This window comes from Vicugna pacos, chromosome 24 (genome assembly GCF_048564905.1).
Source record: "Vicugna pacos chromosome 24, VicPac4, whole genome shotgun sequence".
Classification (NCBI taxonomy): Eukaryota; Metazoa; Chordata; class Mammalia; order Artiodactyla; family Camelidae; genus Vicugna; species Vicugna pacos.
Genome location: NC_133010.1, coordinates 4,717,220 through 4,744,084, shown reverse-complemented (window position 1 = coordinate 4,744,084; position 26,865 = coordinate 4,717,220). Strand labels below are relative to the sequence as shown.

Genomic DNA, 26,865 nt, shown 5'->3' with positions numbered 1-26,865 from the left:
GGTGGCTTAGGGCAACCTCAAAAATGTATTCTCTCACAGTTATGGAGGCTGGAAGCCTGAAATCAAGGTGTTGGCAGGACATGCTCCCACCAAAGCCCTGAGGCAGGTTCCCTCCTTGCCTCCTGCAGCTCATGGGAGTCTCAGACCTTCCTTGGCATGTGGCAGTGCCTTTCCAATTTTTGCCTCCATCTTCCCATCTTCACTCTGTGTCTGTGTCTTCACGTGGCATTGTGCTGTCTGTTTAGTCAATGTCCAAAGTTCTTTTTTTCAATAAAGATGCCAATCATATTGGATATGGGCCCACTCTAATGACCTTATCTTAATGTGATTATATTTGCAAAGACCTTATTTTCAAATAAGATTATACTCATGCGGTTTGGGGTTGGGCTTCAAAACGCCTTTTGGGGGAAACACTATTCAACTCGCAAAGAGTCCCTTGTGAAAATGTCACATGTAAAGTGTGCCCTGGGCAGCAGTCCTACCTTTCATGCTTAGCCTTGCTTAGCGCCAGTGGAGTATCAGCCTCTCTTCCAATGTGACCAGCTGAAACAGTTAAAAAAATATAGGACAAATATATATTGCCATGATAAACACAGAAAAGAAACTTGTGCCTTCAGCATATATGCTAACCAAGGACTTACAGATTATACAATGCATAATGTGACAAAGTAAAAGTAGAGAAATCTACAGTCTTGTTTCTTTCCCTGAGCATTTTTAAGTGCAGTCTATAATTCCCCTGACTATACCCTCTTTATCATATACTGAATAAGAACTAATATCTCAATGGTATAGAACAGAAAACAGTTTAATTTATAATATATTATAGGAAATTAATATTAAAAAGGCCAATCGGAAAAATCAAAAGGAATTTCTGCTTACAAAATAGAGTTACTTTCAAAAAACAGGAGGAACTCTTAGAAATCTCCTGTTCACACTTTTAACAAGATTCAGTTGTACACTGCTTCTGTGAAGCTAGTTAGGAAATCAAGAATATTTGCATAGGAACTAAAAGGACAATTATCAAACTAAAAAAAATCTGTGATAAACACACTGAATATTGTAGAAAATTAAGGAGAAAGTAAGAAGAAAATTGAATTGTCCCAGATTTCAGTGGAAAGGGATAAAGAAAAGGAGAAAATAGACGACACGTGAAAAAGAATACCAGGATTAAAAATTCATGTAACAAAAATGGCAGAAGGGGAAACAATAAGCGCCTAAAATTCCCATCACTAGGGAATGTCCTTCTGTATTTCCGAGATAAGAACAACAACAACAGTAACAAAATAAAAGGATGCAGAAAGGAAATTAATAACCTGTAACTCCTGCAAGAGAAGTTAATTTATACTGACATCACATCGGTCCTTTCCAAGGCTAAACTGCAGAAGACAAATTTCCTAATGAGTGAAGCTAGCAGTCACAGCAAGAGGCTCCAGATACACATTCAAGGATAAGCAAGGACCCTGGGCTCACACCTGCATACTTTCCAGGAAGCATACTTGTGGAGAAATAGAAAAAGATAAACTCAGGCAATGAACACATATTTTTTTTTCAAAGAAGAATGGTAAATCTCACTGAGATAGAGAATTGGCTGAAAAAACCCAAAAAACAAAACCAAATTTTAAAAGACAAGATCAAATATTTAACAAGTTATGTTGTTGGGTTCTATTTGCTAATATTTTTGCATCTATGTTCATTAGTGATATTGGCCCATAATTCTCTTTTTTGGTAGTGTCTTTGCCTGGTTTTGGTATCAGGGTGATGGTGGCTTCATAGAATGAGTTTGGGAGTATTCCCTCCTTTTCAATCTTCTGGAAGAGTTTGAGAAGGACTGGTATGAGTTCTTCTTTGTATGTTTGGTAGAATTCCCTGGTGAAGCTGCCCAGTTCTGGACTTTTATTTGTAGGGAGGTTTTTTTATTGCTAATTCAATTTCATTTCTAGTGATCGGTTTGTTCAAGTGGTCAGTTTCTTCTTGGTTCAGTCTTGGTGAATACGAATATAATGACAGAACTAATTATTAAAAAGAAAAACTTTGTAAAGTAATCATACTTTAATAACCATTTTTAAAGTCAAAAAATATATCCATAAAACTAGAGAATGGGAGATAGCAAAAAACACATGCTAAACTTCTATTACATAGGAGATGGGTAGACTATACATATTTTGACAACAAAATTGAGAAAATGCATTTTAAACCTGTGTATGTGTGTATATATATTATGTATACATATAAATAATACATATATATATAGAACACATACATGAAATGAAATTTCTAATGGAACAAAATTTGGATATTTAGCTTCCAAGTTAATAGAAAAACTAGAAGAGGTACATGCACCTGTCTCATTCCTGTAACAAATGAGAAGGAAGAAAAAAAAAACAGGGAAATATATCTGTCTCTTCTGCCAGAAATAAGCCCTAATATGTTTGGAGCAGATCTGTTTTATTCGTTGCTACATCCTTACCATTGGAGGCAGTGATGACAAAAGCAAGATCAAACACATGATTTAGGTCAGTAAAGGTGGATAGTTTAATCTCCCTGTCAAAAAACAAAAGCTTCCAAATACGATCAGAAGCATCACAATCTTGACATTCAAAAGAAATATGCTTAAATTAAAATGACATAACAGTGCTAATATACAATATACAATATATATATACACACACATCAAGAAAATGCAAAATAAATTTAAGTGGCATTAATTAAATGAGAGAAAAAAACGATGTTAAGAACAAAATTAGCAGACAGGTCTATGAAAGGATTATTTTATTTTGGTACTTGGTTCAATCCAAAATGAAACCAAGAAATTAGGAAGCAGTGGGAGCCATGAGCAATTAGAAAGGCAATGTTCCTTTCAGTAGTGAAAGGATAGAAAAACAGAGATAAGAAAGCCAGATAAAATGCATGGAGTTTAGGTGAGTCCCTAGACTTCTCTCAGATTGAAGCCTTTCGGCTGTGCCATGCACGCGAGCTGAGCAAGTTGATGGGATGTGTAGGGCACAGTGATCATTCCCTTTTTTGCTTTCAGGTATCGACTTGTTGGTCACTCATCTGCTGAATGTATCATCTCAGGCTATTCTGTCATGTGGGACACGGGGCGACCAGTTTGTGAACGTGAGTTGAAATCTCTTTCCCCGTTTATTCCGTGGTCAATCCTAGAGCTGCCCTCTAGAATTCCAAGGAACACATTTCATCCCTCTTGGCAATGGGATACTCCTGATGGTATTTGAAGAAAACACTCATATCCTTCAAAGTGTTCACGATGTTTCAAGCTTCAGGTTCCTTCTGGTTTTTCCTTATCCTGGGGAATCATTTATTTTATTTAGTTTAAACAGTCGTCTTGAACTCAATTCGAACAGCCCCAAATTTCCCTTTGTTGGTTGAACACCTTCCAGTTGAAGGTGACTGTCTTTACTGAAGTAAAGGAGCACAACATTGGTGAAGGTGCCCTGCGTCTTCTCTGTCAACTCTTACTCCCAGGTCATGTGTTCAAGTCCTGGGCTCTCCCTGCTTTCTTCTTCTCTGTCTGAACAGTGACAGGCCAAGTTTCCTACAAGTTGTTTGGGCTATGAGATTCCTACACTGTGAGGCACTTAGAGGAGGGAGCAGCTGCAAACTCACAAAGAACATAAAGAGGCTGTAACACTGGGTTTGGTGCTAATGTGAAGAAGTCTACATTCTCCAACCCAACTGGTAGTAGGATTAGTGGTAAGAAACTTTCTTACAGGTCCGTACCTAATATGCATCAAAAACCTTAAGGGGTTGTATGCTTTTAATCCCAAAATTCTACAGTTTGATTTATTCTTTAAAAAAAAGTAGTCATCACGGGTTTTTGCAGGGATTAATGTACAGGTGTTACCTACGTTATTATTTATGAAAGTGGAAAAGTCAAAAGAATCTAAATGTGGAATATGTTCCAAACAATGTTCTGGAAATAATCTGATAAAAGGAACAAGGCATGTGATCTGTTAAGAAAAAAGATTAAAATATGCCCGAATGCATAGACAAGAGAGAGAAATCTTCCAAATGGAATCAGAAAGTACATTCTTACTCTGAAGCATTACTCAGCCAACCGAGATATCGTAGAAATAGCTAAGTGCAGGCATGTGTATTAAAGATTACACATTAAGTAGTCAACAGTGGTTCTTTCTAGCAATGGGCTAAAAGGTGATTGACATTTGTATGTTACAAATCTTCTACAAGAAATATGCATCTTCTGAAATTTGCTTTTAAAAGTTAAAATAAATAAGTCAATGAGCATCTACTTAAGGTACTTGTCAAAAAAGATTGAAATGCAAAGTAGATAAACAAGATTATACTGTATAGCACAGGGAAATATATACAAGATCTTGTGGTAGCTCACAGCAAAAAAAAATGTGACAATGAATATATGTATGTTCATCTGTAACTGAAAATCGTGCTCTACACTGGAATTTGACACAAGATTGTAAAATGACTATAACTCAATAAAAATGTTTAAAAAAGATTGAAATATTTTAAATGCTTGAAAATGATTTTAAATGTCTAGGAGTTATCTGTTAGCTGCATGTTAGCTTAAATTTGTCTGTAAAATGACCTGTGCTTCATATGTTTTTAGGAGCAGCGTTTTTGATATATTTTTCCTGATTCTTCAAAATGCTGCCTCTTCTTGAGTCAGTATTAGCAACATGTATCTTTATTTTTAGTATTCTCATTTTCAGATTCATTAGCATAGAATAGAACAGATGTTCAGTTACTTTTATTCCCTCTGAATCTGTGACTGGTCTGCCACGTGTATTTTGTATGCTTGTGCTCTATCTATTTTGTGTTAGTTGTGCTTGAGCTTTGGACTTTATGTATTTGATAATCCATATTCCATGCTGTACCTCAGTAATAACCAACTGAATAAATACCAATGTCTTCAACAGGGAGAGAATTAAATTTGAAAAGGAATTCGGTGATATATAAAAGTTCTCACTTGCAATGAAAAGTATATGGACGGTAATAATATGTGAGTACATTTATTGAAGTAACATTGAGAAGAGCAGAAGTCATGATATTGTGGTTATCTAGTCTGCAGTTGTGTGAACAGATGTCTGTATATTAGCAAAGAGAAGAGAAGAGCAGAAGTCTTCTGAATATTGCCATTTGGGTCATTTTTCTAAGTGGTTAGCAAAAGTCATGATTGAATATAAGTTTAAGGAATTGGGGTTTTAACTTGCTGTCCCTTTTCCCAGGTATTCCTTGTGGGCCACCCCCAGCCATCGCCAACGGAGACTTTGTCAGCACCAACAGAGAATATTTTCCATATGGAACGGTGGTGACCTACCGTTGCAACCTTGGAGAGAGAAAGAGGAAGCTGTTTGACCTCGTGGGTGAGCCGTCCATATACTGCACCAACGAAGACAATCAAGTTGGCATCTGGAGTGGCCCTCCCCCTCGCTGCATTATACCTAATAAGTGCACGCGTCCAGAAGTTGAAAATGGCATCATGATGTCTGAGAACAGAAGCTTATTCTCCTTACATGAAATGGTGAGGTTTACTTGTCAGCCTGGCTTTACCATGAAAGGACCCTCCACTGTTCATTGCCTAGGCCAAGACCAGTGGGTGCCGGAGCTGCCCAGCTGCTCCAGGGGTGAGTCTGACTGAGGCTTTGAAGGGGCCCCCAGATGACAGGAATTGTAGGAGGATGAGGAGATTAGTGCTTGTTCTGGGGGAAGGATGTGTGGTGAGCGGTGTGAGTACATTTGGGGAGAGGCAGCATGAAATTAAGGGGATGTGTGTGCGTGTACGGATGTATGCACTCGTGTGTATGTGCCTTCATTTGAGAAGCAAGATTTAATTCATCAAGGAAGGGGACATTAGGGCCTCTCCTACTGACCAATTCTCTAGATACAAGACCAGCTCCATTATTTCTCAGTTATATTGAAGAATCATGAGAACTCTCTGGTTAGTCCTGTGATAATCTTGTCCACTCTTTAAAACATGCCTTTAAATTGTGTGATTCTTACATCAGTGTGACAATGAAATTAGCTTAACTTTACAGAGGTTTAAGAAATTATCTAAATTACGTGCTACTAAGTGGCTTACCCAGGAGCAGGCTGCAGTGTGTTGGCGCAGAGGTGGGATGCTGAGCTTCTTGCCACACTTTTATCAGCATTTATCACAGAAAGTAACCGACCCATAAAGAAAAATATCCTAGGCTAGGAATAGGGACAGAGATGGTAAATTTTGTTCTGGGTCCACCTCCTACATTTGTCATTAGAAATCTGAAAATGAAAGTGAAAGTAACTTGTTCAAAGTCCAGTCGATTTTTCATTCATCTTGAATTAGATGTACATTAGGTTGAAGTTCAGATGAGTTCTGATGATGCCCAAGCACACACCCAAAGGACTATGAGTGGAGGCAGCCACTCCCTGAGTCACACACTCTCTAATAAATGTGCCCTCTCCTTACACAGACAGGCTTGTGTACTGGAATTTGTTCTTGATGACTTGTCCTGTCTTCTCATGCCACAATAGCTGGCTAATGGGTGGATGGGTAAATGCGGCTGACACCTAGGGACAGGGATGGAGCTTACAACCTTTCCACCCACCCACATCAGCCTCTTAAAACCACTGACAGAGCAGCTGGAGGACAAAAGGCCAGAGATACGAATAAGGATTGTTACTGCACTTTGATCATAGAGGTGCAAGAAAAGAGTTAAGGGGAAATCCTTTTAACAGATTTAGGCTCAGGCAACCTTCTCATGACTGGGAAGATAAAGCTGTAACTTGGATGCCACTTCAGCACGTAGGTGGGAGGGGTAGCAGCCCACCAATACTTTTTACCCTGTGCTGGGTAGTCAGCAGTGGAAGAGGGGACCCCATGCCTATAAACTTATGAATGCATTTTAGAGCTGGTCGTGGGAAGAGCTGGGTTCTAACTGTCTACCCCTCACTATCTGTGAGGTTGTTGGCCATACCTCTTCCCTACTCTTAACTTCCACATGGAAACAAGGGGGCTCTGGATTATCACTGGACTTCCTTTGTTGTATCTGATCCTCTTTAATCATGAGTCTCTAATTCCTTAGAAAAGATCAAACTTAGGAAAAGATATTTCCCTATAACTGACAAGTACTTGACTGTTCTTTCCCAGTATATCAGCCACCTCCCCAAATCCTGTATGGTCATCACAGCACAAATGACAAGGATGACTTTTCCGCTGGGCAGAAAGTGTTCTATAGCTGTGAGCCTGGCTATGATCTCAGAGGGGCTGCTTCTCTGCACTGTACGCCCCAGGGAGACTGGAGCCCGGCAGCCCCCACGTGTGCAGGTGCCTATATACTCAGCCGCTCTGACAAATTTAGATTTTGTCTTATTCTCCATGTGGAAGTGTTATTTCTGTTTTTTCTTTTTCTCCAGTAAAATCATGTGCTGCCTTGTTGGACCAGCTCCCTAATGGCCGAGTGCTAGTTCCACTTAATCTCCAGCTTGGGGCAAAAGTGTCCTTCATTTGTGATGAGGGGTGAGTGTGAGGTTGTGTGGCCTGCTGGACACTGAAATTGGGGTTAATTTAAAAAGGGAAGGTTTAGCGTGACTTACAAAGAATAAAACGCTCAGGGACATTAAATTTGGGAAGTGTATATGGGAAGTAAAAGTAATGTATAGTAGAACCAGTAACATAAGATATGAAGTAAAAACTGAGACATTATTATATTAAATGGTAGTTTCAAAGACAAATACAACTGCTGGCTATGAGTATATATAAGTGAAACATAAAGTAAAGAATTCATATTTTCAATTAGGAAAACAAAATTAGAAATTTGAAGCATTCCAGAATAAGTTTCATATATGACAAAAAGCTTATTAAAAACAACTAAGATCATTTAATAAATATTTCAGGGAAAATTTTAACCATCAAAAGTGAATTTTGTAATAGGAGTGAAAGTATAAGAACAAGCATTTATTATCCAGTCATATGTCAGCTGGCTAGTAATGGGCCAAGGGCTCTGAACTGAGATCATGGTGGCTGATGTTAATGTTTTCAGTAAGGTCATTAACTTGTTTATGTGAACCTCAGACTCCTTACACTATGCACCCCTCACCCTGGGAAGTACCAAAAATGAGCAACAGAGCTGACCTCAAAGTGATCCACAGAGTCCTTGGCAGGCACCAAAAACCGGCACCCGAGAAAATTTAGGAGCCATCAGGATCCAACGTCCATTGAGAGTTTTGGATGACTATCTGCCAAAGTCCTTTCCAATCTCCTTTTGTTTTTCCCCGGGATGATTCACACATCCATAGCCCAACATGCTGTTGTGAGACTTCTTCATGAACACCACAAATGTAAAAACAGAAGAGCAATCTTTCTCCTTCTAGTTAATCTCTGCTCTTCTACTCTACACTGGGAGGCTGTTGCATTTTGATAGTGACCATGAGTACATTTGTCACCTTTATCAGGTAATGACCAGGGAAAGATTGATTTCTCTGAGTCTGGGTCCCGGATGTAGGAGATGGCAGCCTTCTTCAGTTTAGGCCAGGACTACATTATTATGTGACCAAGGGATTGTGCTTTGCCATTCTCCTTCAGTGGAGGCTGTGACTTTTCCAGGTTGATGTGGCCTCTGGCAACTACTGGTTTCAGATCCTCCAAATGCTGAGATTTTTGCAAACAGGATGGCATTTTGGCTGAGAAACTCACCTATTCACAACCATTATTTTCCTTAGATTCCAGTTAAAAGGCAGTTCTGCTAGTTACTGTGTCTCGGTTGGAACGGAAAGCCTTTGGAACAGCAGTGCTCCTGTGTGTGAGCGTGAGTAGAGTGGCTGGCACCTCACGCCAATCTCTCCCTTTAATCCGTTTGGTTATTTGAGGCATGGCTTCATTAGCGTTTCATTCTAATCTGAATTATTGATAAATAGTATCACATATTTCAGTAGTAGTTTAGTGTGAATCAGTTTGTAGTGATATACTTTGTTGTGCATCATATGTTTTGGGAACCATCTAATCAGTCTCAGTCATTTTGAATTTTGTCTTCTTTGTCATAACTCCTGCTGGAGTTGCCTCTAGGTCAGGAAAGATTAATAATGTAAAGTGTTGACAATTTTTTCTTTTTTCCTACTTTATTTCTTTATTTTTCTTTTTTCCATGAAGTGGAGTCATTCTACATTTTTTTTATATTGGCAAATATACAAATAAGAAACATTCACTCATTTAATCATTTATTGAGCACATACTATGTGCTTGAGGTTTTTCTAGGCATTGGTGTTATAGCAGTGAACATGATGAGCAAAATTTTTGTCCCTGTGTTATTTCTGGTCAAGTGGGGAAATCGAGAAGCAAAAAGAAAAAAAAAAAGGACAGACAACATAATTGCTATGGAAATGATAGGTCACACAACATAGGAATGAGGGGAAAGTGGGAAATGTCATTACACAGAGTGAACAGTTTACGATTCCTTAAACACTGAAAACATGTATTTAAATAAATTATGCTGAAGATTCAGGTAATTACCCCATTAAATACTGAGTTTCCTGTAGGCAATGCCACTAGTGATTTCTCCTAATCTACCCATTTGTATTTTCCCAATGGAAGATAGGACTTTGCTTCAACTCTTGATCCTAAAGACTGGAAACTATAAATATACTTAAACAATCAAATGTTACTAAAATGTTCATGTTGCTGGAAAACTACTCAGTCATCCTCTGCTGTGTTGTGTAGCAAAACTTTATTTAAAAAACAAATCTTTTAGAGACCCTTGCTCTTCAGGAAACTCGACATCCACTGACGTATCATGACAAATGGTTGTCCTACTGCTGTGTGTTAGAGCTCAGCTACTGACTGGACTCTTCCTCTTATTATTCATGACTCTTTCTAGTTTGAGTAGCTCCTTCCAAATCCCAAGCCCAGTTAGAAGCCCCAGTTAGAAGTGAGGGAGGAATCGTTTTAAACACACAAGCATATCCCAGAAAACAGTAACAATTTGATGTTGGACAGAAAGTTAGAAAAAAATAATAAATCATAAACAAATATGCGTATGAAGAAACAAGGCAGTCGGAGCGACTCAGAATATTTGCAATGAACCATACATGTTTCCACCCATTGTGACAGCACTTCCATGATAACCAAGATTGATGGTCAGTTTCCATAAGTCATAAAGGAAAGGTTTCAAGTCTGTAAGGTGATGAGCACACATTGAATACACTGTAGAGCTGTTTGCAGAGAATGTAAGCTCCTTGGAGGACAAGAATTTATCAGTGCCCTTTGCTGTGTATCCTCAGGGCCCTGATGAGAGGCTGACACAGAATAAGTGCTCAATTAATATACGTTGAGTAAATGAATTAGTTACCTTCCAATAGGTTATTTTTAATTCTTTAACAGTTTTGATACTTAATTAATGGTGCCAAGTTTCTATTCTGCAGAAAATTAAAGGTCTGAAAGATTGGGATAGCCAAAATTTTGGACCTTTTCATTAAAAAAAAAAAAAGACTGAAATCTCACTTCATTTTGTCCATCTCATCAAAGGCCTAACGGACCATGTCATAGCCTTCGTGTCTTTAGGTAGCACCAACCTTAGCACCCTATATCTGTAGCGTACTTCTGGTGAGACTCTTCAGTGAAACTTAAAGCTTTTGTCTTCTTTCCAGAAATTTTGTGTCCAAATCCTCCAGACATCCTTAACGGGAGACACACAGGAATCGCTCTGGAAGTCTTTCCTTTTGGAACAGAAGTGACTTACATGTGTGACTTGCACCCAGAGACGGGGGTGATCTTCAGCCTCACTGGGGAGAGCACCATCCGCTGCACCAGTGATGGTCATGGGAACGGGATTTGGAGCAGCCCTGCCCCTCGCTGTGAACTTCCTGGTCAGTGCTCACTGCCCCGCATTCCAAATGGCTTTGGAATATCTAAACCAGACTCTAAATTTCTGTCATATAACATTGGGTTTATTTGTGCTCCTGAACCAATTAAATGCCAAGTCACTAACAAAATGTTTTGAGATATCTGAACACGCAAGATTCTGATGGTCTTTTTTCTAGAGGTCTGAGGTAAAGAGAGGGAAGCAGTTGTGGCTGGCTCTCTTCCTAATCAGAATTAGAAGGAAGGTATTTTCAAAGCCTAAGCATTGAAAGCAAATACCTATGAGCCTTAACTGGACCCCGTTATATCATTTCACAGGATTTGGAGAGAAGCACAGGCCAGCAGAGAACAAAATCTGTGAAAATGGCTTTTAATAACCTGTTTGACCTGAGACCACTGTGCATTGTCTGTGAACATCGGGCTGCATCGTAGACCCCTACAAAAATTCCTTTAGTCAACTTGGGTTAACTTCTAAGATAAAGTGAAGCTTACTTGCTCCTTAGCCCCATGGTAATTTAGCCATTCATGTCTTCCCACTTTGGTAGAAAGAAAGATCAAAGGATGTGAACATGAAGGAAAAGTACAAAATAGAGTGTGTATTTCTAAGGTCTGCAGAAGGTTTCCTAAGACACCCGACAAAGCTAAGACATGCACACCAGAATGTAAATTTGGGAAGGAGAAAGTAAGTTGCAGAAGTGACCCTGGTCCTGGCATAACAGACTGACCCCTGGGAAACTCTGAGAGACAAGAGCAGTTCTAGAGAAAAAGGGACCAAGTGCAGACACTCAGAAGGTATTTTTTGCCCTCACTTTCCTTCTCTACCATCATGGTTTCAACATAGGTGTCCCTGTGGGCCTCTTGACAAATGCAGAGACCTGTCAGGTTCACTGAATCAACAGCCAGAGGCAATCTTCTCCTAAGTTCTATGATTATCTTTTCCCCAACAGAACCCTATCGTAAGATGGCAGCTGTAGTTTTATCAGCTAGAATTTTACACGGAGACCTGCCAGACCATCTTCATGTGTGATTTAGCCTTAGCTGGTAGGTTTTAGTCGTAAAGGGGGATTCCTTTTACTAGAAGCCATTACAGCTAAAATTCAACGTCAAAAATAAAAGGAAACCAGGTAAAGTAGATGAATGAGTTTTCTGTGATGACACGTTGAAATTAAGCACATTTTCAGTGAGATAAAGTATTAAACTGTATTAAAGGGATGAGAAACTGTTTTTGAAATCTTGACATGGAGAACTGTCTGGATGCAAAATTGGCTCTAGTATAACTTTTACTATTTGGAGAGATATTTGAAAGGGAGGTGGAGGACAGCTACACAAGAAACTAAAGGAGAAGTTATTGTCAAAACCAAAAAGGAAACAACTTCTATTTTTCCAAACCTATGCACTTTTTACATTTCATTCTACTTGAATCCACAGCGAGTCTGTACTCCTCAAGCTTAGAGCTATAATTTATAGGGGCCGGGAACTCCACCTAGAATCACATTCAACATACGCTTCTAACAGTGTTTTCTTATATAAGAACTATAGTTTGTGTTTCTTTGTTTTTGCTTTGAAGAGATGCTCCTTTTTCTACATTGTGTTGACATGGTCGGCTTGAAAATCAGACCTAGAAAGTCGGTGATTGCTTCCTTATTGTAAGAAATAAACACATTGAGGTCCCCATTCATGCTCCTAAGCCCCCCAGTGGAGTCTGATGCACTGAAGTACAAGGAAACCACACAGGAACCCTGGGCGGGAACACTCTTTCTGGCTCCACAAAAATGTGGAAAATTGAACTGGCATTGTGTTTTACAGTAAATTGTATGCGTAAAATGCCCAGAGAGCAAGAGTGTTCCAGATAGTTTCTTTCCTCATGGACACGTGCTCAAGGATCTTTATCTCCGATGGTCACAAGGAAATGACCATTCCAAATCTGACATCAAATCTAACAAGAAAAAGACAAGTAAGAATGGCATTGGGAACCTTTTTGTTCACTCTAATGTTCTTGATTTCTTGGTCTCTAGGTCGCTGTACCGCCCCAGATCCTTTTCAGTTTGCCAAATTGAAAATCCCAACCAATGAATCTAAGTTTCCCATTGGGACTTCTTTAAAGTATGAATGCCGCCCTGAGTACCGGAGGTACTCATTCTCTATCACGTGTCTAGCAAACCTCTCGTGGTCCAGTGTCAAAGATGTCTGTAAATGTGAGTAAACCCTGCCTTGGAGCAGTCCCACATTTGTCAAAGTATCTGTAGTATCTTACTTTTTTTTTTTAACCCAATTTCAAAATAAGAAAAGTCTATTCGTTAAACGTGTTCAGATAGGTGAGTGTAAGACTTAGTCTTGTAGGTCATCCTGAAATATTGGTTGAAATATTTATGTCATTAGAATGTTTCAAGGAATACTTGTGGGAAAAGTCCATCTTTTATGGGGAAGTAAATATTGAATTACTTCAAATCAGGAAACAAAATTTCAGGAGACATAAACTGCTTGAATAAGAAGGTAAGAGAAAAATCTTTATACTGGTAGGATACAAACTCACACATAACGTTAATAGTTTGATAAAAGATTTGAGGCAAATATAAGATAGATCTGGAAAGGAGGTATTTCTAGTGTGGTGCTTGGGAAGTGGCTGATCTGAGGAGTCTGGTGATGTTCCTCAAGGTGAGAAAAATGTGCGGATCCCTAAGAATTGCAGACACTGTTCAGGAAGCTGCAGTCAGGTGGGGACTAACGTGTTATGGACTAACAAAAGTTCAGACAATTCTTCCTGGCTCCAAAACTCTGTTTCTTTTTCAAGGAAAGTCATGTGAAACTCCTGCAGATCCTATGAATGGCATGGTGCACGTAGACACAAACACCCAGTTTGGATCCAGAATTACGTATACTTGTAATAGAGGGTGAGTTGACAGCAACATTTCTTGGGTCAAGAGTTGCAGAACAGCAATACTACCTTCTGGCCACATCTCAGAAAGGAAAACGAGGCTGTTACCATCTGCTCTTAAAAAGCTAGAATACAGGTGTTTAACTCCTGACTGAAATGAACAACGTTACAGGAGGATTCGAGGGATAATCTGTATCCTTGCTGGAAACCAGGGCAGTGAATAGAAGAAGAGCAAGATATTCACCAGGTAGAAAGGAGGAGGGTGGACGGAGGGCATAGTCAAATCATACGAAATCCCTGATGCAGGACAGATACTGAAGGAAGGGGAGGCCATGGAGCAACCAGATGAGAAAGAACATCTTAAAGGTAGATTCACTATGGGTCTGTCATGGCTGCCATAACAATGTATGACAAACTGGGTGGCTTAGGGCAACCTCAAAAATTTATATTCTCATAGTTATGAAGGAAATCAAGGTGTCAACAGGATGTACTCCCTCCAAAGCCTTGAGGCAGGTTCCCTCCTTGCCTCCTGCTTCTCATGGGAGTCTCAGACCTTCCCTGGCATGTGGCACTGCCTCTCTAATTTTTGCCTTCATCTTCCATGGCCATCTTCACCCTGTCTCTGTCCTTGCATGGCATTGTCCTCTCTGTGTGGTCCATGTCCAAAGTTCTCTCTTTTTAAAAGTATGCCAATCATATTGGATATGGGCCCACTCTAATGACCTTATCTTAATGTGATGATATCTTCAAGACCCTATTTCCAAATAAGGTCACATTCCTGGGGTTTCACATCAAGGCTTCTACATACCTTTTTGGGGAGCACTATTCTACCCATAACAGAGCCCCCTGTGAAAATGTCAGGTTTAAAGGGTTCCCTGGGCAGCAGTCCCACCTTCCATGCTTAGTCTTGCTCAGCACACAGTGGAGTTTCAGCCTCTCACCCAATGTAAGCATCTGAGCCAGATAGAGAATACAGGACAAACGTGGACTGCCATGATAAACACGGAAAAGAAACCTGTACCTTCAGTATATTTGCAAAAGAAGGTGTAACAGATGGTAGTACCTATAATCTATCAAAGTAAAATTAGAGTAAATCTATATCCTTGTTACTGCTCTGAGCATTTCTGAGTGCAATCTGTCAATTAATGACTATGTCCTTTTTATCCTGTAATACTGAGTGAGGGTGAACATCTCTGTGGTATTAAAGAAAAAACCATAGAGCTTATGATATGTTGTAGGAAATTACTGTAAAAAAGATCAATGTGAAAAAATGAGAAGGTATCTCCACTTATAAATTAGAATTATTTTCAAGAAGTAGGTAGATCGTTTAGAACAATCTCCTGTTTACATATTTAACCAGATTCAGTTGCACACTGCTTCTGTGAAGCTAGTTAGAAAATTGAGAATGTTTGCATATGAATTAAAAGTACAATTGTGAAACTAAAAAAATCTGTGATAAACACACTGAATATATAGAAATTCAAGGAGAATGCAAGAAGAAAAATTAATCAAATCCTCCCAGAATTCAGTAGAAAAGGGTAAAGGAAAGGGAGAAAAAGAAGATATGTGTTAAAGAGAATGAGGATTTAAATTCCATGTAACAAAAGTTGCAGAAGAGGAAACAGTAAGCCCATAGCATTCCCATCACTAGGGAATGTCCTTTTGCATTTCAGAGAAAACAACACCACCAAAATACACCTTCAAGAACACAGAAAGGAAATTAATAAATTTGTAAAAAGCCAACAAAAGAAATTAATTTATGCTGACATCACATTGATCTTTCACATGGCTAAACTGCAGAAGATAGATTTCCTCATGAGCCAACCTAGTAGTCACGTCAAGGGTCTCCAGATGTACATTGAGTATAAACAAGGTCCCCAGACCACACCTGTATACTTTCCAGGAAGCATACTTGTGGAGAAATAGAAAAAAGATAAACTCAGGCAGTCCACAAGCATTAAAAAAAAAGGAGAATGATAAGTACCAGCGAGGCAGAATATTGGCCAAAACAAAACAGACAAAACCAAATTTTAAGAAACATGATCAAATATTTTAACAAAGTAATAAAACTAAGTATAATGACAGAATGAATTAGTACAAGGAAAAACATTTCTATGTAATCATAAAGTAATTAGAATTTCTACAGTCATAGAGCATATCCATAAAACTAGAAAATGGGAGAAAGCAAGAAAACAAACTAGATTTCTATTTTCTATCCTATTAGAGGAAAGGGGCAGATTATAGTTATTTTGACACCAAAATTGAGAAAATTGGTTTAAATTCATGCATCGTGTATACATATAGCACATGCATATGAAATGAAAATTATTTATATTTTTTTAACATTTCCTTATTGAGAAAATTTTAAAGGAACATTAGGTATTTAGCTTCCAAATTATTAGAGCACTCAAAAGATGTTCAACTCTCTGTTTCATGTAGCAAATGAGGGGGAAGGGAAAGCAATAACAGAGATTATATCTGTCTGTTCTGTCAGAAATGTTTGGGGCAGACATCCTTACCACTGGACATTATGAAGGAGGCAGTGATGACAAAAGCAAGATCAAACACATGATTTAGGTCAGTAAAGGTGGATAGTTTAATCTCCTTGTCGTAAAACAGAAACTTCCAAATAGAATCAGAAGCTTCACAATCTAGACATATTCACAAGATACATGCCTAAACTAAGATGACATAACAGGGTTAATATACAGCGTGTGTGTGTGTGTATGTGTGTGTGTGTGTGTATCAGGAAAATACAAAATGAATTTAAATGGCAACAAAAATAAGAGGGGAAAACCCAGATGTTAAGAAGAAAATAATCAGGTCTGTAAAGGGATTGTTTTATTTTGGTACTTCATTTAATCCAAAATGAAACCAAGAAATTAAGAAGCAGTGGGAGCCATGAGCAATTAGAAAGGCAATATTCCTTTCAATAGTGAGAGAATAGAAAAACAGATGTAAGAAAGCCAGATAAAATGGATGGAGTTCAGGCGAGTCCCTGGACTTCTCTCAGATTGAAGCCTTTCGGCTGTGCCATGCATGCGAGCTGAGCAAGTTGATGGGATGTGTAGGGCACAGTGATCGTTCCCTTTTCGCTTTCAGGTATCGACTTGTTGGTCACTCATCTGCTGAATGTATCATCTCAGGCGATTCTGTCATGTGGGACACGGAGTGACCAGTTTGTGAAAGTGAGTTGAAATCTCTTTCCCCATTTATTCCATGGTCAATCCTAGAGCTGCCCTCTAGAATTCCAAGGAACACATTTCATCCCTCTTGGCAACGGGATACTCCTGATGGTATTTGAAGAAAACACTCATATCCTTCAAAGTGTTCACGATGTTTCAAGCTTCCGGTTCCTCCTGGTTTTTCCTTATCCTGGGGAATCATTTATTTTATTTAGTTTAAACAGTCGTCTTGAACTCAATTCGAACAGCCCCAAATTTCCCTTTGTTGGTTGAACACCTTCCAGTTGAAGGTGACTGTCTTTACTGAAGTAAAGGAGCACAACATTGGTGAAGGTGCCCTGCGTCTTCTCTGTCAACTCTTACTCCCAGGTCATGTGTTCAAGTCCTGGGCCCTCCCTGCTTTCTTCTTCTCTGTCTGAACAGTGACAGGCCAAGTTTCCTACAAGTTGTTTGGGCTATGAGATTCCTACACTGTGAGGCACTTAGAGGAGGGAGCAGCTGCAAACTCACAAAGAACATAAAGAGGCTGTAACACTGGGTTTGGTGCTAATGTGAAGAATTCAACATTCTCCAACCCAACTGGTAGTAGGATTAGTGGTAAGAAACTTTCTCACAGGCCAGTACCGAATATGCATCAGAAACTTTAAGGAATAACATGCCTTTAATCCTGAAATTCTGCAATTTGGCTTATTCTTAAAAGAAAATAGTCACCACAGGTTTTGGCAAGGATTAATGTACAGGTGTTACCTACGTTATTATTTATTATGCTGAAAAACTCAAAGAATCCATATGTGATGCCTGTTCCAAATAATGTTCTGGAAATAATCTGATAAAAGGAACAAGGCATGTGATCTATTAAAAAAAGAAAGATTAAAATATGCCCGAATGGATAGACAAGAGAGAGAAATGTACCAAATGGAATCAGAAAGTACATTCTTACTCTGAAGCATTAAACTCAGCTAACAGATATCGTAGAAATAGCTAAGTGCAGGCGTGTGTATTAAAGATTACACATTAAGTAGTTAACAGTGCTTCTTTCTAGCAATGGGCTAAAAGGTGATTGACATTTGTATGTTACAAATCTTCTACAAGAAATATGCATCTTCTGAAATTTGCTTTTAAAAGTTATAATAAATAAGTGAATAAGTACCTACTTAAGGTATCTGTCGTAGAGATAGAAATATTTGAGTGCTCTGGAATGATTTTAAATGCCTAGGATTTATCTGTTACTTGTATATTAGATTAAATTTGTCTGTAAAAAGACTTGTGCTTCATATCTTGTTACTAGCAGTGTTTTTGATGTTTTTCTTCCTGCTTCTTCAATATGCTGCCTCTTCTCAAGTCTGTATTGTCAAAATATATCTTTATTTCTAGTATTCTCATTTTCAGATTCATTAGCATAGAATAAAACAGATGTTCAGTTATTTTTATTCCCTCTGAATCTGTGACTGATCTGCCACGTGTATTTTGTATGCTTGTGCTCTATCTATTTTGTGTTAGTTGTGCTTGAGCTTTGGACTTTATGTATTTGATAATCCATATTCCATGCTGTACCTCAGTAATAACCAACTGAATAAATACCAATGCCTTCAACAGGGAGAGAATTAAATTTGAAAAGGAATTCGGTGATATATAAAAGTTCTCACTTGCAATGAAAAGTATATGGACAGTAATAATATGTGAGTACATTTATTGAAGTAACATTGAGAAGAGCAGGAGTCATGATATTGTGGTTATCTAGTCTGCAGTTGTGTGAACAGATGTCTGTATATTAGCAAAGAGAAGAGAAGAGCAGAAGTCTTCTGAATATTGCCATTCGGGTCATTTTTCTAAGTGGTTAGCAAAAGTCATGATTGAATATAAGTTTAAGGAATTGGGGTTTTAACTTGCTGTCCCTTTTCCCAGGTATTCCTTGTGGGCCACCCCCAGCCATCGCCAACGGAGACTTTGTCAGCACCAACAGAGAATATTTTCCATATGGAACGGTTGTGACCTACTGTTGCAACCTTGGAGAGAGAAAGAGGAAGCTGTTTGACCTCGTGGGTGAGCCGTCCATATACTGCACCAGCGAAGACAATCAAGTTGGCATCTGGAGCGGCCCTCCCCCTCGCTGCATTATACCTAATAAGTGCACGCATCCAGAAGTTGAAAACGGCATCATGATGTCTGAGAACAGAAGCTTATTCTTACATGAAATGGTGAGGTTTACGTGTCAGCCTGGCTTTACCATGAAAGGACCCTCCACTGTTCATTGCCAAGGCCAAGACCAGTGGGTGCTGGAGCTGCCCAGCTGCTCCAGGGGTGAGTCTGACTGAGGCTTTGAAGGGGCCCCTAAATGACGGGAGTTGTAGGAGGATCAGATTAGTGCTTGTTCTGGGAGAAGGATGTTTTGTGAGCAGTGTGAGTACATTTGGGGAGAGGCAGCATGAAATTAAAGGGATGTATGTGCATGTACGGATGTGTGCACTTGTGTGTATGTGCCTTCATTTGAGAAGCAAGGTTTAATTCATCAAGGAAGGGGACATTAGGGCCTCTCCTACTGACCAATTCTCTAGACACAAGACCAGCTCCAATATCTCTCAGTTATACTGAAGAATGATGAGGACTTTCTGGATAGTTCGTAGTAATCTGGTCTACTCTTTACCGCATGCCTTTAAATTGTGTGATTCTTACATCCATGTGACAATGAAATTAGTTTGGCTTTTCAGAGGTTTAATACATTATCTAAATTATGTCCTACTGAGTGGCTTACCCAGGAACAGGCTGCAGTGTGTCAGCCCAGAGGCGGGATGCTCTGCTTCTTGCCACACTTTTATCAGCATTTATCACAGAAAGAAAGTAATATATGAAGAAAGATAGCATAGCCTCAGAATAGGGACAAGGCTCTTAGAGGTTGTCTGTTCTGCTCCACCTCATACATTTATTATTAGGAATCTGAAAGTGAAACTTTGTTGCTCAGTCAAGCAGATTTTTCTTTCATCTTTTTAAAAATTAAAGTATAGTTGTTTTACAATGTTTTATTAATTTCAGGTGTATAGCGAAGTGATTCAGTTATACATACATACATATGTGTGTATATATGTATATATACACATATAATTTCTTTTCAGATTCTTTTCCATTTTAAGTTTTTTAAGTTATTAAAGATATTGAATATAGTTGTCTGTGCTATTCAGATCATTTTTGTTCATCTATTTTATATGTAGTGGTGTTTATCTTTTACTCTCAAACTCCTAATATATCCCTCACCGGCCCCGCCCTTTCTTTTTGGTAACCATACATTTGGTTTCTGTGTCTGTGTGTCTGTTTCTGTTTTGTCAATAAATTATATCTCTCTTTTTTTTTTTGGATTACACATGTGAGTGATATCACATGATATTTGTCTTTTCTTGTCTGACTTCTACTTCATTCTTAGTATGATAATCCCTAGGTCCATCTATGTTGCTGCATATGGCATTATTTCATGCTTTTTTATGCCTGAGTAATATTTCTCTCTGTGTGTGTGTGTGTGTACACTCCATCTTTTTTAAACACTTTTTATTGATTTATAATCATTTTACAATGTTGTGTCAAATTTCCGTGTGGAGCACAATTTTTCAGTTATACATAAACATATATATATAATTCATTGTTACATTTTTTTCTCAGTGATTACCATAAGATCTTGTATGTATTTCCCCATGCTATACAGTATAATCTTGTTTATCTAGTCTACATTTTGAAATCTCAGCCTATCCCTTCCCATCCCCCAACCCCTTGGTAACCACAAGTTTGCATTCTATGCTTATGAGTGTGTTTCTGTTTTGTATTTATGTTTTGTTGTTATTGTTGTTGTTGTTGTTGTTTTTAGACTCCACAAATGAGCGATCTCATATGGTATTTTTCTTGCTCTTTCGGGCTTATTTCACTTAGAATGACATTCTCCAGGAGCATCCATGTTGCTGCAAATGGCATTATATTGTCTGTTTTTATGGCTGAGTAGTATTCCATTGTATAAATATACCACATCTTCTTTATCCAGTCACCTGTTGATGGACATTTAGGCTGTTTCCATGTTTTGGCTATTGTAAATAGTGCTGCTATGACATTGGGGTGCAGGTGTCATTTTGAAGTAGGGTTCCTTCTGGACATATGCCTAGGAGGGGGTTCCTGGGTCATATGGTAAGTCTATTACTAGTCTTTTGAGGAATCTCCATACTGTTCTCCACAGTGGCTGTACCAAACTACATTCCCACCAGCAGTGTAGGGGGGTTCCCCTTTCTCCACAGCCTCTCCAGCATTTGTCATTTGTGGACTTTTGAATGATGGCCATTCTGACTGCTATGAGGTGATACCTCATTGTAGTTTTGATTTGCATTTCTCTGATAATTAGTGATATTGAGCATTTTTTTAATATGCCTATTGATCATTTGTATTTCTTCCTTGGAGAATTGCTTGTTTAGGACTTCTGCCCATTTTTGGATTGGGTTGTTTGTTTGTTTCTTATTAAGTCATATAAGCTGCTTATATATTCTGGAGATCAAGCATTTGTCAGTTTCATTTGCAAAAATTTTCTCCCATTCTGTTGGTTGTCTTTTGTTTCACTATGGTTTCCTTTTCTGTGCAGAAGCTTGTAAGTTTCATTAGGTCCCATTTGTTTATTCTTGCTTTTATTTCTATTGCTAGGGTATCCTGTTCTAGGAGAACATTTTTGAGATGTATGTCAGATAATGTTTTGCCTATATTTTCTTCTAGGAGGTTTATTGTATCTTGTCTTATGTTTAAGTCTTTGATGCATTTTGAGTTTATTTTTGTGTATGGTGTAAGGGAGTGTTCTAGCTTCATTGCTTTACATGCTGCTGTCCAGTTTTCCCAACACCATTTGCTGAAGAGGCTGTCTTTATTCCATTGTATATTCTTGCCTTCTTTGTCAAACATTGGTTTACCAAAAGTTTGTGGGTTCATTTCTGGGCTCTCTATTCTGTTCCATTGGTCTATATGTCTGTTTTTGTACCAATACCATGCAGTCTGGACGACTGTAGCTCTATAGTATTGTCTGAAGTCTGGGAGGGTTATTCCTCCAGCCTCTTTCTTTTTCTTCAGTAATGCTTTGGCAATTCTAGGTCTTTTGTGGTTCCTTATAAATTTTATTATGATTTGTTCTAGTTCTGTGAAATATGTCCTAGGTAATTTGATAGGGATTGCATTAAATCTGTCGATTGCCTTGGGCAGTGTGACCATTTTAACAATATGGATTCTTCCAATCCAGGAATATGGAATATCTTGAACATTTTTTAAAGCCTTCTTTAATTTTCTTCATCAGTGGTGTATAGTTTTCTGTGTATAATTCTTTCACCTCCTTGGTTAGGTTTCACCCCATCTTCTTGATTCATCCGTTCATCTGTTGATGAACATTTAGGTTGCTTCCATGTCTTGGCCATTGTAAATAGTACTGCTGTGAACATCGGGTGCATCTGTCTTTTCCAGTTAGAGTTTTCTGTGGATAACTGTCCCAGAGTTGGATTACTGGATCATAATGTAACTCTAAAAACTCTTTAGTTTTTCAAGAAACCTCCATACTGTTCTCCAAAGTGGCTCCACCAATTTACATTTCCACCAATAAGATAGGAGGGTTACCTATTTTCCATACCTTCTCCAGCATTTATTATTTAAGACTTTTTGATGATGGGCATTCTGACCATTGTGAGATGATACTTCCTTGTAGACTTGATTTGCATTTTTCTAATAATTAGTGGTGTTGAGCATCTTTTCATATGTCTCTTGGCCATCAGGATGTCTTCTTTGGAGAAATGTCGATTTAGGTTTTATGCCCATTTTTTTGTATGAGGAATTTGGATTTTTCTTAATATTAAGCTGTATGAGCTGTTTGTGTATCTTAGAAATTAATCTCTTTTCAAATGCATCCTTTGCAAATATTTTCTTCCATTCAGTGTGTTGTCCTTACACTTTCTTATGGTTTTCTTTGCTGTGCAAAAGTTTTAAATTTGATTAGGTCCCATTTGTTCATTTTTGCTTTTATATTTCAATTTTATTTTTCTCGGAGACATAATCAATAAAATATTGTTGGAATTTATGTCAAAGAGTAATCTGTCTATATTTTCCTCTAGTTTTACAGTATCCAGTCTTACATTTAGGTCTTTAATCCATTTAGATTTTATGTTTGCTTAGGGTATTAAAGAAAGTTCTAATTTCAATCTTTTACATGTAGCTGTCGAGTTTTGCCAGCACCACTTATTGAAGAGACCATGTTTTCTCTATGGTATATTCTTGTCTCTTTTGTCATGTATTAATTGACCATATGAGCAAGGGTCTATTTCCAGAGTTTCTACATGGTTCCATTGATTTATAAGTCTGTACATCTTTAATTAACTACAGCTTAAGTTGAAGTTCAGATGAGTTCTGATGGTACCCGAGCAGACACCCAAAGGACTATGAGTGGAGGCAGCCACTCCTTGAGTCACACACTCTCTAATAAATGTGCCCTCTCCTTACACAGACAGGCTTCTGTAGTGGAATTTGTTCTTGATGACTAGTCCTGTCTTCTCATGCCACAATAGCTGGCTAATGGGTGGATGGGTAAATGCGGCTGACACCTAGGGATAGGGATGGAGCTTACAACCTTTCCACCCACCCACATCAGGCTCTTAAAACCACTGGCAGAGCAGCTGGAGGACAAAAGGCCAGAGATATGAATAAGGATTGTTACTGCACTTTGATAATAGAGGTGCAAGAAAAGAGTTAAGGGGAAATCTTTTTAACAGATTTAGGCTCAGGCAACCTTCTCATGACTGGGAAGATAAAGCTGTAACTTGGATGCCACTTCAGCACGTAGGTGGGTGGGGTAGCAGCCCACCAATACTTTTTACTCTGTGCGGGGTAGTCAGCAGTGGAAGAAGGGACCCCATGCCTATAAACTAAAGGATGTGTTTTAGAGCTGGTCGTGGGAAGAGCTGGGTTCTAACTGTCTACCCCTCACTATCTGTGAGGTTGTTGGCCATACCTCTTCCCTACTCTTAACTTCCACATGGAAACAAGGGGGCACTGGATTATCACTGGACTTCCTTTGTTATATCTGATCCTCTTTAATCATGAGCCTCTAACTCCTTGGAAAAGATGAAATTTAGGAAAAGATATTTCCTTATCACTGACAGGTACTTGACTCTTCTTTCGCAGTATGTCAGCCACCTCCTCAAATCCTGCATGGTCATCACAGCCCAAACGACAAGGATGACTTTTCTGCTGGGCAGGAAGTGTTCTACAGCTGTGAGCCCGGCTATGATCTCAGAGGGGCTGCTTCTCTGTGCTGTACGCCCCAGGGAGACTGGAGCCCGGCAGCCCCCACGTGTGCAGGTGCCTACATGCTCAGCCGCTCTGACAAATCTAGCTTTTGTTTTTATTGTCCATGTGCCAGTGTTATGTCTGTATGTTCTTCTTTTTCTCCAGTAAAATCATGTGCTTCCTTGTTGGACCAGCTCCCTGATGGCTGAGTGCTAGTTCCACTTAATCTCCAGCTTGGGGCAAAAGTGTCCTTCATTTGTGATGAGGGGTGAGTGTGAAGTTGCCTGATCTCCTGGAGCTGAAATTGAGCTTTATTCAAAAAGGGAAGTTTTAGTGTGACTTAAAAAAGGGAAACATTCAGGGATGCTAAATTTGGGGAGTGTATATAGGAAAGAAATGTAATGAATAGGTAGAACCAATAATATATGAAGTTAAAACTGAGACATAAATTAAATAGCAGGTTCAAAGACCAATAAAACTACTAGTTATGAGTATATATTGATGATACATAAAGTGAAGAAATTATATTTTCCAAGCAGGAAAGCAAAATAAGAAATTTGAAGAGTTCCAGAATAAGTTTTATATATGACAATAAGCTTATTAAAATAACTAAAATCATTTAATACTTATTTCAGAAAAAAAATTAATCATCTAAAATGTATTTTGTAATAGGCATGAAACTATATGAATAAGCGTTTTTTAATCCAATCATGTGTCACCTGGTTAGTAATGGGCCAAGGGCTCTGAACTGAGGTCATGGTGGCTGATGTTAATGTTTTCAGTACCGCATTAACTTGTTTATGTGAACCTCAGACTCCTTACACTGTGCACACCTCTCCCTGAGAAGTTCTAAAAATGAGCAACAAAGCACCCGATCTCAAAATGTCCCACAGAGTCCTTGGTGGGAATGAAATACAAGCACCCAAGAAAATTTAGGAGCCATCAAGATCCAACATACATTGAGAGTTTTGGATGACTACCTGCCAAAGTCCTTTCCAATCTCCTTTTATTTTCCCTCTGGATGAGTCACGCTTCCATAGCCCAACATGCTGTTGTGAGCCTTCTGCATAAATGTCTCTTAAAAGCTGACACAAAAGAACAATCTTTATTCTCCTTCCAGTTAATCTCTGCTCTTCCAGTCCATACTGGGAGCTGTTTTACTTGCTATTCCAGCATCAGCACTGGAAGGCTGTTGCATTTTGATAGTGACTTTGAGCACATTTGTCACCTTTATCAGGGAATGACCACGGAGAGATAGATTTCTCTGAGTCTGGGTCCTGGATGGAGGAGATGGCAGCCTTCTTCAGTTTAGCCTAGGACTACAGTATTATGTACCCAAGATGCTGTGCTAAGGACATTCTCCTTCAGTGGAGGCCGTGACTTTCCCAGATTGATGTGGCCTCTAAACCTCTGTCACCTACTGGCTACAGATCCTCCAAATGCTGAGATCTTGGCAAACAGGATGGCATTTTGGCTGAGAAACTCACCTTTTCACTACCATTTTCTTCCTTAGATTCCAGTTAAAAGGCAGTTCTGCTAGTTACTGTGTCTTGATTGGAACGGAAAGCCTTTGGAACAGCAGTGCTCCTGTGTGTGAGCGTGAGTAGAGGGGCTGGCACCTCATGCCAATCTCTCCCTTTAATCTGTTTGAAAATTTGACCCATGGCCTCCCAAGATGTGGTTCTTCTATCTTCTAATCTGAATTATTGCTATCAGCAGCTTATTTTCATAACGTTTCATTGTTAGTTAATTTGTTGTGATGCATTTTGTTGTGCATCGTGTGTTTTGGGAACCGTCATCAGTCTCTGTCATTTTGAATGTTACATTCTTTGTGATAAATCCTCTCATACTTTGCCTCTAGGTCAGTAGAGACTAGAGAATGTAAAACTTAGACAAATTTCATTTTTTCTTCATCCCTTCCATCTTTCCTTTTCTTTTTTGTGCCATCAAGGTGCAATCATTCTGCAATCTTCTTACATATTTGCTAATATACAAATAAGACACATTCATTCCTTTAATCATTTATTGAGCAGATACTCTGTGCTTAACATTCTTCTAGGCACTGGTGTTATAGTAGTTAACAGGCTGAGTGTATTCCCTGTGCCCATGTTATTTATACTCAAGGGGGAGAAAGACAAAAGAAAACAAATTAAATAATGTGGAGATGATAGATCAGAGCAATGCAGGAATGAGGAGGATGTGAGAAGCAACATTAGATAGGTTGCATTTTAAGAGTGTTTAAACTCTCAAAACATGCATGCCAATAAATTATGCTGAAAGATTGAGAAATAACCTCTTTGAAACATGAATTTTCTATATGCAATGCCTGCACTGATTTCTCCTAAGCTAGCTGTTTGTCCATTCCTTAATAGAAGATAGGAATTTGCTTCATCTCTTGATCCTAAAGATTGGAATTTGTGAACATTCTTAAACAATCAAATTTTACTAAAAATATTCATGTTGCTAGAAATCTGCTCAGTCATCAGATGGTGCTTTTTAATACTAAAACTTTACAAAAAACATAACATGTATAGATCCTTGCTACCTGAGAAACTCCACAGTCACTGAAGTAACATGACAGATGGCTGTCATAATGGCGTGCCTTTCAGGTCAGTTGTTGATTGCACTCTTTCTCTTATTCTTCTCGACTCTTTCTAGTTTAAGTAGCTCCTTCCAAATCCCAAGCCTCATTAGAATCACCA

General features: G+C 38.7%; 1 protein-coding gene across 1 annotated transcript in view; it reads left to right on the top strand.

The window, feature by feature from the left end:
• Positions 1-26,865, top strand: part of LOC140688919 (complement receptor type 1-like) — a 72,248-nt gene that overhangs the window by 10,541 nt on the left and 34,842 nt on the right. Inside the window, 13 exon segments of the mRNA XM_072948890.1 lie at positions 3,032-3,117; positions 5,220-5,618; positions 7,121-7,297; positions 7,387-7,489; positions 8,692-8,777; positions 10,612-10,830; positions 12,841-13,020; positions 13,617-13,716; positions 16,803-16,888; positions 18,791-19,186; positions 24,059-24,235; positions 24,329-24,431; positions 25,677-25,762. Of these exon segments, the coding sequence (XP_072804991.1) occupies positions 3,032-3,117; positions 5,220-5,618; positions 7,121-7,297; positions 7,387-7,489; positions 8,692-8,777; positions 10,612-10,830; positions 12,841-13,020; positions 13,617-13,716; positions 16,803-16,888; positions 18,791-19,186; positions 24,059-24,235; positions 24,329-24,431; positions 25,677-25,762 (2,198 nt within the window).